General features: G+C 40.2%; 1 protein-coding gene across 4 annotated transcripts in view; it reads left to right on the top strand.

Moving 5' to 3' along the window:
• The first annotated feature begins 2,355 nt into the window (after positions 1-2,355).
• PIK3C2A (phosphatidylinositol-4-phosphate 3-kinase catalytic subunit type 2 alpha) overlaps positions 2,356-20,186 on the top strand; it is a 55,360-nt gene continuing 37,529 nt past the window's right edge. For 2 of the 4 annotated variants that reach the window (XM_075502235.1, XM_075502232.1), the window contains exons 1-2: positions 2,613-2,771; positions 14,477-15,648. In XM_075502235.1, the coding sequence (XP_075358350.1) occupies positions 14,542-15,648 (1,107 nt within the window). In that variant the 5' untranslated portion in view covers positions 2,613-2,771; positions 14,477-14,541. Of the gene's footprint in view, positions 2,510-2,612; positions 2,772-5,498; positions 5,641-14,476; positions 15,649-20,186 lie in introns of those variants that run through there. The other 2 variants (XM_075502233.1, XM_075502234.1) reach the window with 2 other exon arrangements.

The following is a 20,186-nucleotide window of genomic DNA, read 5'->3' as shown; positions in this document are numbered from 1 at the left end:
ACATGCAAAATAGCAGGAAAATTTCCTGACAGGAAGGAAATAATCTCTAAGGAACGTCACAGGATGTTCTTACAGTTATCATGGGACTGGTGGACAGGTTTGATAGTCTAAAATTCTGCACTAATCTGTAGAATGAACCAAATAATCTTTACTGTCTTGACTTTTATGATTCATATTTGAACTGGTCATACGGTCATATACTATGTAACATGATGGAGGTTAGTCAGTCATGATCTTGTTGAAATTGTTGGACGTGGTAGCCTAAGCAGATTAATTCTCCTTTGGTTAGTGATGGATGAAACACAGAAAAATGGTTGTCCCACAAGTAAACCATGTGGCCAGTGAGTTGGAGGTGTAATCTAGAGCAGTTTAATGTGACCTGTGTGTGAGGGAGAAAGCAGCACAAACACCGTGGGAACTGTTTTGCACCAGGAGGTGCTGGTCCACTAGGATCCCAGTAAGAAAGGCACTCTGACTCTGTAAAGTATAATTTAAACTGCTGTTTATTACAGCCAGCACTATGAAGAAAGAGAGGATAGTATAGATAATCCTACACCCCTGTAGATGCTGGGAACCCTCAGATGTGCAACATCGAATGGGCACAGCACATTCTGCAGACCCCATCCGTAGAAAAGGGTTTCCCATTTCAGTCATTATAGTATTTTCTTACAAGAAAGCAATGCTATCCATCATTTCTACTGCCAAACAGAAAGGATATTCACATGGGAACCCCTTGCTGCACTTTTAGATAAAGGCAAGGACGTGCAGGTGGTGTAATCACTGGTACCAAGTGGGAGCTGCCTGCAGACTCCTGTTGCAGTGAGCCGCAAAGTTCGTCCTGGGGCCAAGGGATACGCACAGCACAACACAGGTCTGAAGGCCAGGCTGTATGGGCAGCACAGGCCTCCATCTAACTGTTATGGGGGTCACTAACTCCTCCATGTACAGCGGTCTCCTGGCCAGGAACACTACAGGAGCCCAACAGAAGAGGTGCCCAGGAGACATGACTGCCAGGATGAAAAAACCTAAAATGCAATCCAAAAAGAAGGTGTATTTGGACAGATCACTGTCAGAAGGAAGCCTGGACCTTGAAAGCAAAGCAGATGTCTTCTACTGATGCTCTGTTCTGTGCTCCAGAATTGGAACAGAATTGGCTTATTGATTGTAAATACTGGAATGGTGTTACAAAGGATCGATTTCTCCTCTTAATAACTGACAACCTGAAAAATTCCTGATGGCTTAGATCAGAAGGGTAGAAAGAACTCTGGTAATTTTTTAAATCTGTGTAATTAAAGCGTCACGCCTGTGATGCTTCTACGGGAACACACTGTGTCAGCCTTCCAAGTCTCCATTTTGCTCTGGTTGAAGTCACCTGCAAGGGCTTTCATTGACCTTAAAATGCTGCTAGGTCAAGATTTATCCGACAGAAAATGCTTAGATGCTAAAATGGTGGGGTTTATGTATAACCACACCAAAAATGTCACTGCCAGCAATGTATTTATGACTTGTTTTTATTAACTCATTTACTATTGTAGCTTCTAAACTGACACTTTTTCATGTGTCTTCTATGCTTCATTAAGCACTTTGTATTTTTTGGAACTTCAGTGTGCTAAAAGGGCTGAATAAAATACCAATAGGCATAAATTGAATTCTTTCATTATTTTAAGTAATATCCCCTGAATGGATGGAATATAATATTACTCCCTCTGGAAATCTTTTGCATCTACATTAAAAATCGTATTGTTACTTTTAAATGCCCGCTACAGCTTTTGATTTGATCTTATGAAAGGCCCATTGTCTAAGCTTTGTATAAAATCCCACATGCAATACTTTTGAGCATACTCAAGGCATTATATTCTTTTGAAGCTATTGTGAAGGTCAAACCAAAATATTGTCTTTTTGAAACGTGTTGGTACGTCAGGAAGGCTGGAGCTGACAACAGGGATCTGCCGGGGCCAGCGAACTAGCTTCTGAAGTTAAATTAAGCAGAATTCCGTTTAGTGGAACATACTGTTCCAAACCACTGGAGTCGTCAACTGGCAAGTGACGAAAGTGTTTCTCTCTACAACGAAACCCCATGTGCTGCGGAGCACCCTCGTTCCACCGGCGTCGCTTCTCGAGCTCTTCCCCCGATGTGTTTTCCGTTCCCGGCGGGCACGGGCAGCACCCTTCCTCCGCGGCCAGCGGCAGAGGAAGTCCATTGTATCGGCGGCTCGGCTCCAGCCTCCCCGACGGACGTTTTTGGTGCGTTGTGCAAGTTTCCAGTCATGCCCAGCATTCTTAGGAAGATCGGCCGATAAGGGGAGGAAATGACGGAGAGTCACCTCAGAGCCACCCAGCCCCCGCGGCGGGGGCCGAAGGGGCCCGGCTGCCGCAGCGGCGACGGCGACAGCCCGGCCCCCGCCGGCCGCCGACGGCCCCTTTCCCCGGCGGGGCTGGACCCCCGCTGCCGGCCGGGCCTCCGCAGCGTGCCGCGCCGCCGGCCCGGGGGCGGAGGCGAGGGGCACAGGTGAGGCGGCGGCCGGCCGGCCGCCCGGGGCAGGGTCCGAGTGAGGCGGCCGGCGCCGCGCCCCGCCCCGCCCCCGCCCATCTCCTCAGGGCCGCGCCCCGCCCCCTCCCCCGCGCCAGCGCTGCGGGCCGGGGCCGGAAGTGAGCGCACGGCGGCGGCGGTTAAGCGGCGGGAGGGGGCTGCCTCCAGCCTGGCGCGCGCGTCCCGGCGGCGGGAGGGAAGAAGGGAAATGGCCGTCGCCGCGGGGCGGCGGCGCTGCGAGGTAGGCGCGGGGACCCCGCCGCTGGATGTCGGGACGAGGTTGGGGCTCTGCTCCCTCCCCCCGGTCCCGTCCCTCCCTGCCGGTGTCCTCTTGCTCCCCGCCCCCCCTTCCCCCGCTTCGCCCTCTCCTCCCTCAGGGGGCGCGGCGCCGCGCCGCGACCCTCGGCCGCCGGGCGCTCCCCGCTGCCGGCTCGGCCTCGGCGCGGCTTCGGGCCCGGGGGGCGGCCGGTGTTCCCCGCGCTGCCTGGGCGGCACCTGCGAGCGGCGGGGCCCGGGTCTCGGGCCGCGGTGGCGGGTGGGCAGCGGGACCGGGGCCAGCGCTGCCCGCACGGGTCTTCCCCGCCGCTTCGTGTCTGTCCGGGCTCCTGCGAGCCGGGAGGCGGCGGCGGCGAAGTCGCTGCCTGCTAAAAAGTACTTCACAGCGGCTAACTGCGTTATCTGAAGCGCTGGAGCGGTGCTGCTTCTGACACGAAGCGGTCGTTCCGAGGCGTCTTGAGGAGCTGCTTGCGCTTCCTACCTACGGGTTTCGGAGGTGCTTTTTGTACCCGAGGGTGAAGTCTTTGGGAGGGCAGGTAGCTGTCACCTGGCGCTGAGCAGGAGGCACTCAGGAAGGCTTTAGGGAGCTGGAGTGCTCGCCCCGTGTAGGGGGGGGACCTTGGCTGTCGCTGCAGAGACCCACCACCTGTACGTTCCCTTCTTATTCATCTTGTTGGCTTTTCGGGTGGGTTAACTCTAGCCTCGGGTTGGTGCGTTACCGTGGTTCCAGAGAAGCTGGCTGTTTACAAAGCTGATCCTTAAACAGCTCTGCTGTTTCCTCCGGGTGCTTTTCAGATATTGGTAGTAATACATGGAAGTGTGTAACTGGCTTGCTGTTCACAACTTGATCGAGTTTATTATTCTGTATCAATGCAATAAAAAAAAGGTATACCTGCATCTTTGTAAGCACAAGTAACATCCCACTAACAGCTATGCTGTTGGGGAAAGAGAATATAGTAGTAAGATGGACTCAAAAAAAAGAGCTTGGAAGAAGAGAAAGATTCTGATGCTTTTCCTTGTCATTGTATTACTTACTGCAAATGTGGTCCTAGAGCATAATGCAGTTAAGCTGATTTGGGGTAGGAGATATGCAGAGGTTTTAAATAACAACCTTGCATGCTTAATGCAACTCTCCAAAGGGAACTGAAAAGTCAAGAAAAAATGTGTGATGTTTGTAAAAGATGTTGTGCAATAGCTACTTAGAATATAAACTGTACTCAAGAGTAGTAATGATAGATGATTTATGAAGACTCCAAAGGGGAAGCAGAAGTGGGGCAGGGGGATGAAATCTAACAGATGAAAGTATTTTCTTAGTTGGTTCTGTCAGCATTGAAGGCAGTTGTTCTTCATTCCCCCAACACTGAGAGTGGGCCTGGAAAAAACTTCATGCGTCTGGAAGGAAGAGAAGTTGCTTAAATTGGGCTCATTTACTGCATTTGTGGGGGGAAGGGACTATAATGCCCACCAAGTTAGTTCTATTCTTTTTTAAACTGAAAGCAAGTTGAAGCAAAACTAGTAAGAATAAATGGACAGTGAAAGAAAGTTGCATAAAAGATAAGGGCAGTGGGAGAAAGCACAGGGAGAAGTAAAGTAACAAATACTTGAAGTTAAATGGCCTTTTGTTGGGGGAAACAACCCAAACCAAAAAAGTGATAAACTATTTAGAGTCCTATCTTCTTAAATTTTGTGCTGTATTTGAACAGTCTTTTACATAAAGAAGCTTGTTTATAAAAAATGCATAAGAGGTCTCAAAGATGTAAAATTCTGATTGATTTAATAAAATAGATTTGTCCTACTTAATTACAATGTACTAGTAATCCTGACTTAGAAATTTGAGGTTCATCTTTCCTTTTGGAGTATTATTGTCCTCATTAAGAACTCAAACATAAAGGTTCATCAATACAGATAATCGGTGTATATAAAGATAGATTGATGATTTAGTTATTTTTATCTTTTTTGAGTAGCTCTCTATGTAGCAACAAAAAAATTTGAATGCCTTAAATGGGAAATGATGCATTTCAGAATGTCAAGGAAAAAAATATTTTCTGAATTTGTGTTCCTCTGTTTCTTACTTTTCAAACTAAGTTAACTTGAAACTGCTGACATTTCTTCACCAGTGCTGCTATTATACCTGCTATCTAGCTGAAGAAACTTGAATTAAAACATTGCTTAACAAATAAAAATGCTGAGGTGATGCTTTGGGGTTTTTCTGTTGTGTTAGGCTTTGATGTGGGACCAAAACCAGACCACTATGGGCCTATCTAGAAAAATGAATGCTAGATTTGAATTTGATTAGAGCAGGATTGCATGTTGTTTGTCTTTAGACTCTTGAACAATCTTAAGGCTATCTTATGGAAGCTTTAAAAACTATAATAAATTAACATTGATAGGTAGGACAGTATAAGCATAGCACTAATGTGACTAGAATTCATAAAATATAGTATGTGTTTTAAGGTCAGCCTTAATGACATTCAGATAATGATCTTCCATTTTTTATTTTAGAAGTATTGCCTCTTTGTGTCCGCAGTTAGGGCAGAAATTACTGTGGTATTTATTTACTTTTAGAATAGTGCAGCAAACTTAAAAATACGAGAGTATAGCACGAATGTAAATTGTTTGCTTTGTGGAAGTGTAACTGTAAACATATTCCTCTATTTTAAGTAGAAGATGTGGATGTGTAATTGTGTACCAGAACCAGAGTTCAGTTTTTATCAGCAGTGGTCAATAACATCAGTCATCTAATACAGCATTCATCCAGTGCCTTTGTACACGACAAGGTTGCTGTGATGTCAGTTGTTGCAGAAGAATGCAGAAGTTGTTTCTGGACTGGATAAGTAAGTGAAGGAGGAAATGTTTCAAAGCATGCCAGTAATGATAAACCTCACTTAATCTATTAAAAAGATTTAGCATAAAATGTTTTCCCTAAAGCTTACATTTCAAAAAGTTATGAGAAATACTACTTTGAGCTATACCTTAGTAGAAATGCAACCTGAAATTATTTACTTAAAGTAAGTTTAGTTTGTTCCAAGTGGTGGTCACTTCAGAGTGCTTTCATTGAAGAAATTGAAGTAGAGAGAGAAGGTATGTCTGTATATTTCATGTAACTTGTAATTTTCAGGTGTGTGGCATTAAAGTTATAAACAAAACATCACTTACAAAAAACCAACTGTAATTGGAAACTTGCAGTATGTAGTGTATGAGGGCCTCATGGTATTTGTGTTAAGAGCATGTCACTAGTTCGGATCTAGAGGTTGGTTACTGCATGATGACCTAGATGAAATAATTTGGTCTGTACAGAGTTTGTAGCTCGTAGGTTTCAGTATTGTAGTTGATGTTAGTAGTTATAGGAGGCACATCAAGAACAGGTCATAGGTAACTGATATGGTCTTCTACTTAGATTGTATTCACAGCAGAAAAGCAGAGGGTGCTGACAGTGCTGAGTTATAAGGTGAGTGCTGAAAGTTTACGTGAGTTCAGCATGCAGCTGGACAAATTCCTGGAGGAAAAAATCCATTAGGGGTCTTAGTATTAGAGAAGTTACCTCAGGATTCAGGAAGTCCTTGGGTGGCAAATTAGTGGAGAATAGAAGAGTATTTTGAGGAAGTGTCACTACATGCTTGCCTTGGTTTAGCTTTTTTCCATTTGCATTTCTGGAGCCATCCTTAGAGACAACTTAAGGATGAGATGAACCTTTGGTCTGGCTGAGTATAGCCATCCTGTTCAGTTTTCTACCAGTGTAGTGTTCAAAAAAAAAAGTAATCATTGAATCAATACATCTAATAAGCATTTAGTGTTTTCTAATGTATAAAGCAAAAAGGTACATGTGAACAGTGCTTTCGTTCTGTCGATTAATAATCAACAATTCTTCTTAAATACTAGGTTTGTGACTAAGAAGCATCTGCTAGTTATAACTGAAACTGTGCAGGTTTCCTGCCTGAGGGGAAACTCATCTGCTGAAGCAAGTGGTAGAAGTAATTTGGCTACTGCAGCAGAATTGTGTTCAGTTAGACTGGTAGGTTGATACTAATACAGTGATACAGAGTTAAATCTGGGACAGAGCTGTGGTGACATGGTTTTCTCTCCCTGTGCTACTAATGTTTTTGATGTTTTGTTGAAGGTGTGTACTGTGCACTGCTGCACAGGGAATAGAATAGGATCTTTGTGGGGGAGGGTTGTTTTCATCTCCCTGTGTTAATAGCCACTGTACATTGCATCAGGAACTTCCTGCATTTTGCTGTGGTTTGAATGTTTTGTGACATTAGGAGGATATTTGCAGGGCTTACTTCAGGCATATAACTTATGAAAATTTGGGGTTTTGCCATGGTCCTCTGTGCTGTAGAATGTTATAAAACTATATGGAAGGTGTTTGGGCATCTCTATTCAGGTAATTAAAGCAGATAGCACAAATGTTTCTCTCCTCTTTTTTCTGTCCTCCCCACCCTCTAGACGCTTTCTATATTTTTGATTGAATTGAATACATAGTTTAAAATGTTGTCTACCTTCTGCTTAGTACCACTGGTATTGGGATTAGTGGAAGTAGTAGTATAGATAGATGCTCCAGGTAATTAGTCACGCTCTACTCTCATCAGGCCTGCACTGTGTGAATAACTAAAACTTCGTCTGTGATATTGCTGCCTGAATAAAGCCCTTGTCACCTTCTCATAGCTGACCCTGCTTTGAGCAGGTAATGGAACTAGAGACCCCCCTTAAGGCCCCTTCCAGTCTTACTTGTTCCATGAAAGTGTTATTTCAGAGTAAAATTATTTTGCAAGTCATGGATTACTGCACAAATTGTTCAGCTGGAGAATCAAAATATTTGGGACAATAGCATTACTTAAAGAATTAAAACCCCAAACCCTAAAACAGTAGCTAATGTTGATTCTGTGTGGAATATTTTGTATTGCATGAGTGTTTTCAAGTACCCTTTGAAAAGAGGGATTGGTGGAAAAGAGTGTGAATCATAACGGTGATGTGGAGAAAAGCACAACTTCAGAGGTGGCTGAAAAGCAAGAGAACCAGTAGTAAAAGTGAACTTCTGAGACAGAAGGAGTGGATATGAAAGCATTATTCCGTAAGGAGAAGCATTGCAACAGCACTAAAATTCTTAGTCTTTGTCAAACAATGCTGGTAATAGGCTTGGCTGTAAGGCATGGAAAAAAAAAATCTTGGCCAAGTGCATGAGAATGAAACAGCCTGGGATGCCATCAGTTTCATTATTGCTTTTTCTGGTATCTGCATCCAGAAAATACTGGGCAGGAACAGAATTGCAGGTATGCTGTTAGAGAGCTGAGAACAAAGTGGGGAGAAATACGGAGATGCAAGAGTTGGTGAGTATTTCTACAGCTGATGAAACCGATGTCAAGTTTCCTGATTATTTGTGTCTTCAGCTGATTGGCTTTAAGGACTTCTTGCCATGATTCAAGCATTTATAAAGATTATCCTGGTAATAAATCTGTGGTGTCCAATCATATGAGCTCATGCTACTGTTTTCTTCTGGCTGTGATACCTAGTGTTCTTGGCAGTGTTGGGTTGCTTGTTTTTATGAAACTTACATGGGATTTAATTATCTTTAAGACCCCTATCTCTTCAACAGACTTAAATGAAGTGGTGATTGGGTTTAAAATTTGAGGGGAGGAGTATAACAGCACAAATATGCTCAAGAAACTTGCAAACATACTATACCAAATCTGCATGTATCCACATCTACTGGTAGAGTGGCCTGCAGTGGCTAATGGTGCAAACCACTGATTCAAGAGGGGGAAGAGTACTTTGTGGCAATGAAAAACATGTGATCTGTAGGTAGCTGTAGCTGCCTACACTAAGATTTGGCTGGAACACCATGATGGATGCTTCCACCCTTTGTCTCTCTTAGAACATTGATAAAAAAATCAGGATTCTACGGTATACAAAGTATGCCATATCTAGTAGCAGTGTTCTGCACAGTGTCGTGGATGAAACGTGATTTAAGTAGAAGAGTTCATAAGTGGTTTTATAATCACCGAGACAGCCGAGGCTGGATTTTTCAAGGGATTTGTTGCAAATATTGAAAGACCTTGAAGCATTCCTGGAGGCTTCCTGTTCTAGTACTGGAAACACCCTATTCTTACCTAGCTCTCAATCAGAGGTTTTGCGATGAAATTGTACTTTTTTAGGTGTAACTGAATTTTCAAAATCAAAGTTAAGAGACGCAGTTGCTGGTCTGGGTACAGCTGCTTAGGTTTTTACAAGCTGAGTGATTTGAGCAAAACAGAAATGAGTGCTGGTTCAGAGTTTGTGCCCAGTTAAAAATTGCACCTGTATTTAAGCTAGTGAAATTGTCTTTGAAGATTCTGTAGATATGACCTGAAATGAAATGGATTCAGTCTTTTGGTTAACTCTCATCTGTAAGGGGGTGCTTTCTAGTTTTTCTAAGATGACTGGATTAAAGAAGCTATTAAGCTTTTAGTGGAAAGACAGATAGAGCTGTATACCTGAAACACTAGCCTGTCAGGACTACTTATGTACACATTATTGAAAAACTTCTAACTTAAACCTAACAGTATTTTAAATAATATCGGACTTACTCATGACTTGTCTTCTCAAAGTATCTGTTCAGTTGTTTCTCAATTTGTAGCAATCTGAATGCATCTGGTAGAGAGGGCTTTTGAACATCAAAGTTCTTGTGTTTTTTCTTGCTAAGGAGTTTTCCTGCTGTGGCAAATGTCTTGCTATGAATTCCTTTCCAGATGATTAGTACTTTCCGTAGTATATTACTGCTGTCTTGCGAAGTTTTCCCTGTTATCCCGTAAAACTGCTACGGTCTCTGGTATGCAGGCAAGGTTTGTGAATTCTTAAGTTAGCTATCATTCGATGTTAGGCAAATGCCTCATCCTTTTTTTTTTTTTTTTTATTTAATGGCAAAATAACCACGGAGTTATTGTGAAAATTACATTTGTTTTGAGGGAGCTCTGGCTACTGTATGTCAGGGCATTACTTTATAAGGAATGCAGGAAATGGTCTGACTTGTTATCATTGCTTCTGTATTTAGTGCTTGGACTCCAGGGAATTTATGTGCACTGGTTTGTGATAACTATAAAGTATTTCTTAAGAATGAATTACCAAATAATATGTTCTGTGCTTGTTTAGCACTAGAACAAATTATAAATAGAATGTTAAAAGCCTTGGGGTTTTTTTGAAAAGGAAATTGTTGTGCAACTCATCTTCAGTAGAGAAGAATGTTAACATGTACATGAGCAGATGGTGAGATTACCTCTGCTTAAGGTAACAGAATTTATCTCTAAAAGTCATCCCTTGCTTATTAAGATAGGAAACTAATTTAGATTTTGGGGGTCTTTGTCTTGGTAGAGATGTAGTATCTGTATTGATTCTCCTGAAGTTTCTCACCAGAAACCTATAAATGCCTCATTAGAAAAAAATTTCTTCATGGTTTAATTTTATGTATTTGCTAGAGTTGTACATATGTAAATAGACTTTTGTTTTTTATATAAGCCTCTGTAAGTGAAAATCTGGTTTGAAATTAATTTCCGTTCCATGTAGAGGCTCTGATCTGAAGGAGATGGTCAGAAATCCTGCTGTTCCTTGGTTCTTGATATTAATAAAGCTTTGTTGCTGCATTTTTTTTTTTAAAGAATGTTTTATTCCTTTGAAATGAATAATGAGCAATAATTAAATAAAATTACATGCACTACACAGGTACTTGACTGAGCAAACTAACTTTAGACTCTGAAGACATTTATTCAAAATTGCCACTAAGGAAGTGTTGCTCTTAGGGAAACTCTGCTAGACTGGAGCCAGAGAAGGAGGTCTTCAGACTCATGCCTGATCACATCTGGTCGAATACTTAAAGAAAATACTGCTTAAAGTTACCTAAGTCTCACTTGCAAGAGACCTTTCGTCAAGGCTGTAGATAAATCAGGTGGTTGAGATTTTTAGACCTTTTAAATGAAGCAGGCAGTATTGGTGAGTTACTGCGTATAAGTGTGTCCATTTAATTTCAAATTTAGGGGAGAAATAAGTGGTGTAGGAGTCTGTTTTATCACTTTCAAATTTCTGTTATAATCCCTTCAGTTGTTTCTAGTTTTCCTTTTTTTTTTTTTTTTTAAAAAAGCATTTGACCCCATTCTTTAAGTGTTTGGAAAGACAGTTGTGCTCTTGAAGGTGAACCGATTGACAGTTGAAAACTGTTACTTAAAATAGTGTGCAGCAGTTGAGATGAGAACAATCCTGATGCTTTAAGGATTACTTCTAGGTCTTCTGATGACTTCCAGGTGTTAAAAACTTCTTGTGAATTCCTATGGTATGGTCAGTAATGGTTTGGGTATCTGTTTTTCCTGTTTCTGGGATTTGAATTGAAACATTCTTCTGAGTGTTTGAGAGGAGTTCCTGCTGATAGATGGTCCAAATGGAATTTGCCCTTATCTTTGTAAATGTTGGAGAAGTTTAAACTCTGCTCGCTCTCTGCCTTTGAACTTAGATGGCTACAAAGTCAGAAGTTCAAAGTGAAGCTAAACCTATGTAAAAATGTTAACTGATGCAGTGTAGTTAGCATTTAAAAGAAGGTCTATCTTTATTTTAATCATGCTTATGCCTGGGGAGCTTTTCTTATGTTTCATCATGTGAATTTGCTGCTTAAAACTGGCATGCAGGACAAAGTTTTGCTAAAACTATTGCAATTTTATAAGATTTTTTTAAATCGGTTTTGAACTTCAAACTGTTTGAGAACTGCAGTCTGCTTATAAAACTTGACAAATTTATACACTGATTTGGTTTTAGAAGTTTCCCAAGGACAGGACTTATACAGCAATCAAATTAAGTGTATGTATGCTGATGAGACTGTCTTGCAAAAAAAAAAAAAAAATTCAACTCTTCACATAACCACTAGTAATATTCTTCTGTCTTGAATACTAGAAGTCGCTGGATTTGTCAGTGCAAGTGTGCAATCACACACTGACAAAAATACAGCACTGAATGCGAAATTGTAAAATAAACAAGCAATTATTGAGTGATTGGGATTCTCTAGGTGTTACAAATGAACATGCTGCAGTAGCTGTGCACCATGTTTCTGAGAGCTAAGGAATGTATGTTTATCTGCAGTCGTGACTTTGTGGAACAGTGACTTCTTGTGAGTAGGAGACTGCTTGGCAAGTATGGAGATCAAAACTGTCAATTTCAGCAGAAAAATAAGGCTTCCTACTTTTTTAAGGAGCCAGAGTTGTTATATATAGTTACTTTGAAGACCATATAATCTTGATATCTTTTTCCTTAAGAAAAATTGCTTGCTGCTGTAATTATCAAGCAGCACCAGAATGCATTGATAATCTTCTTCAAAGTTGTAGCACAAACAGTTCTGAATAGTGTCAGAAAGTATGATCCTATTTTAGTTTTTTTAATAAAATTCAGGAAAAAAACCTGCTGCTACTTAGAATCCTTAGGCAACAGCAAGACTGTGAAACCTGCACTTACCTCATGCTGCTGCTTCTTGGAAAAGCCAGATGGGAATTATTGAGAGGACTTCATAAGTCAGGGTGTTCTTGCATCTGAAAATTGACGTAGCAATTTTAACCAGCTGTAAGTTAATAAAGAGATTAAAGCCTGCTTGGATATCTAGGCAGTCTGAGTAGTTGGTGTTCAGTATATTAGACTTCTCGTTGGGATGTTATCTGTGGCTAGTAGGTTTAGACAATCTACAAAATATTTAGTACATCTTTAGGGAAAGGTTTAGAATGACTGTCCTGCTAACAGGAGGATAGTAAATAACTAAATGGCACTGAAGGCCACAACTGTGCTGTAAATGGGACCAGGGACCTGCACTGTCTATAAAGGAACCCAGCAAAAAAGTTTGGGGTTTGTTTTTTTTTTTTTTTTTAATCAGTTCTCCGATTGGGTTCAACACTCAGCTGTGCAGATAGGCAGTAGATAGGACAGGACTTCTTTCTAATGGCAATAGTTGTGGCTTTAATGAATGTCTAACTCTGCAGCTTAATACGCTGTATGGAAAAGGATCTGGTGTCTGCTTTTTTTCTGTAGACTTCATCTGTGTTGAATATCATTATCTTGTGGAATGGATACATACTAGTAACCTCCAAAGCTCCTCCTTAAGACTTTATTCCCCAGGACTTTAGTTGTGTGGTTTTCAGGGTTTTATACCTTTGTTAGTCTGTCACTGTTTCAGTCTTTTTGAAGACACCCTCTTTCATTTAAATCTTGTCTTGCTACCTGTAACGTCAGTTCTGGTTTAATCTTGTTTTGTGAAGGGTTTCACCTGAATTTGTTTTCAGACTTGGCTGAAATATATAGAACCTCTTATAAAGATGTCTGTCCTTCACAATATAAGCCACTGAAATGAAGCAGGTAAAACAAAAGCTTGGCCAGAGTCTTAAAGAATTTAAAGAATCTGTTAGAAATCAGTTAAGAATCTTGCTGTCTATGTGGAGAGTCCACAGAAGCACAGTCAGTTTGTTTAAAGCACATATCTCTGGTCTGATTCAAGGCGGGGGGGGGATCTAATGGGCATGAATAGCAAGGGAACATAAAGACAGACTTTTGAGTTATCTACATTATTTGCTGCGGAGAACTTTTGTAGGTTGTTGCATGACTTAAACCCATGATGATTTACATCTAAAGGACTCATCTAGTTCAGTGAAACCGTGTTTTAATGAGGATTGCTGTTTATGTAACTCTCCTAGCAGAAACTCATTATTCATGATTTTTATCTTGCCGCTTGATATGCGTACTAGCTGTTGCTGGAAGACATCTTATCTCCTGGACTCAACTCTAACCTGTCTGTGTGTAAAAGCTGTAAAATAAAGTAGAAATAATATAAAAAAACCCCCATAGTTCTTGTGGTGATCTCTTGTAAGATTATTTTGATAAAGAGGCATAGATATCATGGTCAATATGGGAAGTTGTATAATAGTACCGAGTACAAGATTGGAATTGGAGAAATGTAAGATGTCATTTTTTTGGTGGTGGCCTTAAGCAAAAGTGACCTTTCAGAGTTTCTTCCCTTACATAGTAGTGAATGACCCTTCCTTTAAGGGGCTGTTAAAGGGATTACTTAATGAGCAGCTGTACTTAAATAGCTTATTTTGCTTGTCCAAGAAATCGCACTTCATTATTTCTCTTGTTAAGAGGGTAAAGTACAATGATATTTTCCAAAGGAAGGGAGTTTCTTCAGCATTATTATGACTATCATAATCACAGTACAGCAGTTTGATAGGTCTACTGTTTTTTAATATATTGAAATAAACTGGAAGTCCTCTTGATAATGTGTTTTATCAATGCTAGATGTTTGTATAGTCTTTAGAACGGTTTCTACTTCTGAGATTGAACGTGGCTAAGTGTGCAGAATTGCTCAAATCTGAAAACAGTTACCTCTGAATGTAACTTCTGTCTTAGGTTTAGTGGTGCAAAAAGAAATCAAGTACTTACTAGTACTTACCAGTAGGTAGAGCAAGAAAAATAAAAGGGGGTCTCATAATTCAAAGGCTGTGAATTTAATTGTGTGGCTTCTCTTTCTAAGCTTGACTCAAACAAAAATTGGTCTCTTAAAATTTTATGTCCTAGGTTTCTGAAGGACATGTGCAACCTTGTCAGCTGGTGATGTATGACTTAGTAGTTCTCCGTGTATGATTTCTTTTATGCATTTCTAATATTTCATGTCCTTTTCAGATCTGCTAAATCTATTCTGAAGCCAAGGGTGGACAACCAGTACAAAGGAAGTGTTGCTTCTTTAAATGGACATCTGCTCTTGCGGTATGGCCCAGATATCCAGTAGCAATGAATTTAAACAGCGTTCCTCACCTTCTTTGGCAGCTGCCAGGTCAAAAGATGTGGACAAAGAGGAGGCGTTGCAGATGGAAGCTGAGGCATTAGCGAAGATGCAGAAAGAAAGAGGTGTAGCTGGTAATAAGCAAACTTTTCATTCTTTAAGCAGCACCAGACAAAAAGCACAGATTCATAACAAACAGGACCATGATCTCATGGTATTTCCAGAGTCTGATGCCAAGAGCATGGAAGACAAACTTAGTACCATTGACATAGAGAAGCTTACTCATGCTGAACTAGAGAAACTGCTGCTGGATGACAGTTTTGAATCTAGTAAAGTACCTACGTTACCAGTGAGTCCTATTTTAAGCCCATCTGCGTCTTCGCAATTTTATCTTGGGCCTACGGGTCAGAGAAGACAGTGGACGCCTGGGATACCAGCACCTGTGACATGCACTTTACCTCCTATTTACCCCTCAGCTTCTTACACAAAACAGACTGGTGTATTTCAAAATGGATTCCATCCAAATATGTCCTCCTATTACTCTAGAGAACCTATTTATCTTGGTCTTCCAAGACAGTCGCAATACATTTCATACCCATTGGCAGCTAATACACCTTTCCATCCACAAGGAAGCTTACCTATATATCCTCCAGTACTCACACCAGAAATGGCAAAAGTATTTGACAAAATTGCAAGCACCTCAGAATTTCTGAAAAATGGGAAGTCAAGCACGGACTTAGAAATGACCGCTATAAAGTCTGCAGTTTCTAACCTACCAGCCTCGGAAAGCTGCAGGGATGTTAGTAAATTTGATTGGTTAGATTTGGATCCCCTAAGTAAACCAAAAGTGGATAGTGTGGAGACTTTAAATAAGGCAGAGAATGATGAAGAGACGGCTTCAAGTATGACTGCTGAAGATCCATGGGATGCTGTGCTGTTAGAAGAAAAGCTGTTAGTAACTTGTCATCTGGAAAGAAAAGTTAATGGGAAATCTGGAGCAACAGTTACAAGGAGCCAGTCCTTAAACATGCGAACAACTCAGCTTGCAAAGTTACAGGGCCAAACATCACAGGTATGTAAATCAGTGTTTTTAAATTGCAGTATAATAGTAAAGATTAATCACAGTATTTAAAGACACTTTAAGGTCTGGATTTGTTTGTTAAATATTACTTTGCTTGAGCAGTGTCCAAATAATGTGATGTTACTTGGCATACCTATGTATTGGTGATATTCAGAAAATTGAACATTACTACTGAACTAAATCCCACAGTAACTCTGGCCTTGTGTAATCTTTCACATTTACTGAGGAAATTTCTCTTTTTCAACACACTACAAAAAGAAATGGAAATAATCTTTAGAACAATTATTTAAATCGTATTGATAAGTATTTAAATTAATAAGCAATTCACATGATACCACAAAATAAAAAGATGGTGAGTTAGACACAGAAAGCTTTATTTGAGCAGCCTTTATCTCAGATTTTGAAAAAGTAATTTTTTGCCTTATATATGAACCTGTCCGCTTTTTTAAAAAACAAATAAAAGGTAAATAGAAAGGTGGCATAGTCAATACTCTTTTCTGCTCTCCCAGTATCACTTGCAGCCTTTCACAGGACCACTATAATTCTCTTTCATGGTAGAAATCTTTCTGTATAGAAGTGCTAGAGAGATCATAACTGAACCTTTTGGTTATGCTGTTCTGGAAGGTGGGATGCCTGCTGGGTCAGAAACCCTGTACTTCTGTTCTGGAAGAAGGAAACCATCTTTGTGTGATGTTACTTTTATCAGGCAGGGCAAAAGGGTGATTTCTGCTCTAGGATCAGGATCACTTTCATCAAAATTTCAAGACCAAAATGTCAGGAGAGGCTTTAGTTATGACACTCATCTTTTTGGATATTTAGCACATGCAGTTGGTATCAAAACTAAACTGTACAGCAGATGATCAATACTGTAGCAATCTCATCTGGTTAATTACACCCCCATAAGCGCATCCTACCCTTTTCCAAGTCCAGTAAGTGACTGTAGATTATTTAACTTTTCCTATCTCTTTAAATTCTTTCCATGATAATTCCATCATAAAACAAGACATTACATTTTAAAATATTAGTCGCCTCACTAGAAAGTGAATATGAATACTTCTGTATTTTTATTTTTTTGGTAGAGAGAGTACAAAGACTGAAAGAGTCAGTCTTCAGTGGAAAAGTCAACACTTTGGCAAGGGTGATAATGGCAGGAAAAATCGTATTTGTAGAAACTGGCCGGGGGTGGGGGGAGTAAAAGATTTGTTTGCCTTGGAGGCTTTGGATTGCAGCTGGTTTGAATCTTATGTATTGTCTTTCTAGGTGTTTTTTAATAGGCTACATGCCATAAAACACAACTGTTACCAGTCAAGGGTATTTTCCAAATTGCTCCTTAATTATCCCCATCCACCCCCCACCCCCCCAAACTGGGGGAGTTTTTTTCTCAGCAAAAGGAATATTTACTAGACTTTGACTTCAAGGGCTGTCTAAATTTCCATTGAAGTTAAATTTTTGGCCCCTCACTTGAAGGATTTCCTGTTTTTCTGGGCTAGTTGTCAGTATTCTGGCAAAAGTTTAATAGAATGCCAGTGGAGAAGGACCAAAAAAAACCCTAAACCCAAAAAACCCCTTTACCTCTGTTTTTAAGGGATCGCATTTTTAACATTACACATGTAAAGATCTTGGGTCTAACTTCACTTTATTTTTTTTCCACTCACTGTTGAACTGTGATACATGAGCTCAGTTAGTTCCTAGTGTTTGGAGAGGCATGTAAATTTGGGCTCTACAGCAGTTTGCTGCTTCAGTTTGTCATGTTATCTAGTGATGTGTTTGTCAGTTTTCCAGTGATGTTTGGTTGTAATGTAACTATTGACTGGAATAGCTAGGCTATATTGGATTAGTGCTTCTGAGGTGTTGTCTGTAGAAAGTAATATTTGACTGTTGCTGAATGAAATCTGTTTTTATAAATTCCAGGGTTTTTTCAAGAATGCAGGATTTAAAAGGATCTTTCCTGTTCATCAAGTCCAGTCCCATGCTATTTGCAGATCACGTTTTAACTGATTCATAAAATGCTCAAGCTCTGCCTTCAGTTAGTCTTTTCCTCCTGCTACTTTTGATTTTTAAATGCTGTTCCAGGCCCTCACTGACCTCATCAGTCATCTGATTGTCAGCAGAAATACATTCATAACTAGCCATTAGCAAATGTTGTTCTTAACAGGATTGAACAATAGGTATTTAAGATAAGGAACCATTTTGATGTTTACCTCGACATGTTATAAGAGACAGTGACTTTGTCAGCTTTCATTGCAAGCTCTGTGAGATAGCTTCTCTCTCCTGTCACTTTTTTTATGAAGATGGCTTATGAGAATTTTAGTTCTCTATGTGAGAGCACAGTGTACCATGTGCCTGATACATTGGCATGTATAAAACCTCATTACAGGTAGGGGCATCCTGCTTGATACACTTTTATTGCATTTGCTTTATTCACAGTGGCATCACAGCAGCACATATCGATCCTGTAGTCAATTAAAATATTTGATTTTCTTAAGCCACTATCGTTTTCAAACAAATTCTTAGTTTATAGCAGACTCCTGCAGTGAATGCCCAATTGAAGGTTTGAGATTTACTTTCCGCTTGTGTTCCTCCAGTCTGTGGTTAACTAGTTGTCGTGGTTTAGCCCCAGCCGGCAGCTAAGCACCACGCAGCCGCTCGCTCACTCCCCCTCGGTGGGATGGGGGAGAGAATCAGAAGAGCAAAATTAAGAAAACTTGAGGGTTGAGATAAAAACAGTTTAATAGGGAAAGCAAAAGCCGCGCACGCAAGCAAAGCAAAGCAAGGAATTCCTTCGCTACTTCCCAGGGGCAGGCAGGTGTTCAGCCATCTCCAGGAAAGCAGGGCTCCATCAAGCGTAACGGTTACTTGGGAAGACAAACGCCATCACTCCAAATGTCCCCCCTTCCTTCTTCTTCCCCAGCTTTATATACTGAGCATGACGTCATATGGTATGGAATAGCCCTTTGGTCAGTTTGGATCAGCTATCCTGGCTGTGTCCCCTCCCAGCTTCTTCTGCACCTGGCAGAGCACGGGAAGCTGAAAAGTCCTTGACTAGTACAGCAACAACTAAAACATCTCTGTATTATCAACACTGTCTTCAGCACAAATCCAAAACATAGCCCCATACCAGCCGCTACGAAGAAAATTAACTCTGTCTCAGCTGAAACCAGGACACTAGTTTTGGCATAATACTCTAATTCTAGTCTGTATTATAAAGCTAGCTGATGATACAAGACTAAATTATCAGCAGGGATGTTTCTGCTGCTTGTGCTGAATTATTACTGAAGGTAATATAGATCTAAAGACAAGTCTCTCAAACAGATATACTTTCAACATAACTTGTGGCTTTTGCTTTATCTTTTGCCTATCCTGTGCTTTATTTTCTAGTTTAAATAATTTTCCATCTGGTATAGTAGGAAGCTGAGTTATTCAGCCTCTATTTTTGGCAGTTGTCTTGTATTTTATCCCATCTACCTCCAGGTATGTATTTCCTTCAAAGTATATTCTGAAGTCTTGCATCCTAACTAGTCTGGATAGTTTTTTTCCCCTGAATAACTCAACTGCCCCTTCAAACAAAATTATTAGTACAAATTTCTAGTCATATATTTTGATTCTATCATATTATATTTAATCCCTCGAATAATTAGATTGCTTTGAGTTTTGCTTCATATTTGATGAAGTATCTATATATTCAGTATTCCCCTTTTAAATACTTAAGTGTTTGTCACTCTCCTTTCTGAAAGCAGAGGCAAAATCATCATTCTGTCCTATTTTAGTTGTTGTCTTCTCTACCTTTCCTCTCCACAGAGATGAAGAGTCTTGTGGCTTTATATACTTATGGGATTTAATTTAACTTGACTTTTGGTAATTTACTGGGTTTGGGGTTTGTTTTTTTTATTGTTAAGAGTAATTATGTTTGCAGACCACTTCTATTTTTGTGGGCTGTGCTGATATGAACTATTTATCTGGTTTGACCTGAAGTCCTTTCTTACAAGTTATTTCCTGTTTGATAGCTTTTGCACCTCCTAGATTTGCTCATCTGGAAGCTAAGAAATTCAAATCCTACTTGTTGCTCAAAATCCTAATCATCTGAGTCCAGTGGATTTTAAATAGATTTCTTAGTTTATCAAAGCCTGTCCTCCTGAAATTATCTTCCAAAAAGTGATCAAAAATTAGTACTGAAATTCAACTAAAAAAGCAAGGAGGTATTTAATGTTCTTAATTTTCCACCAGGAGGTAATTTCCAGTAATACATATGCGAATTAACACTAGGTTTCTCTCCTTAGCCAAATGTGACCCTGAGGTCAACTATGGGTAACCAAATAACCCTTTTCTTTTTTCTTTGCTCATTAGATTAGAATTTATTGTTTACTCTGGCTAAGCTTGCATGTGTAGAAATGCCTTGTTCCCTAAACTTCTTTGAATTTAACAGCAGAATAACCTGCAAATTTTGCCGTAAATAAGTCAAGTGTCACAGTGGCATAAAGTGGTGACGTTGCATCACTGGTGTGACTTTATTTTAAATAATCCCCTTGTGT

Source organism: Mycteria americana, chromosome 5 (genome assembly GCF_035582795.1).
Source record: "Mycteria americana isolate JAX WOST 10 ecotype Jacksonville Zoo and Gardens chromosome 5, USCA_MyAme_1.0, whole genome shotgun sequence".
Taxonomy (NCBI): Eukaryota; Metazoa; Chordata; class Aves; order Ciconiiformes; family Ciconiidae; genus Mycteria; species Mycteria americana.
This window is presented reverse-complemented; position numbering and strand designations above follow the sequence as displayed.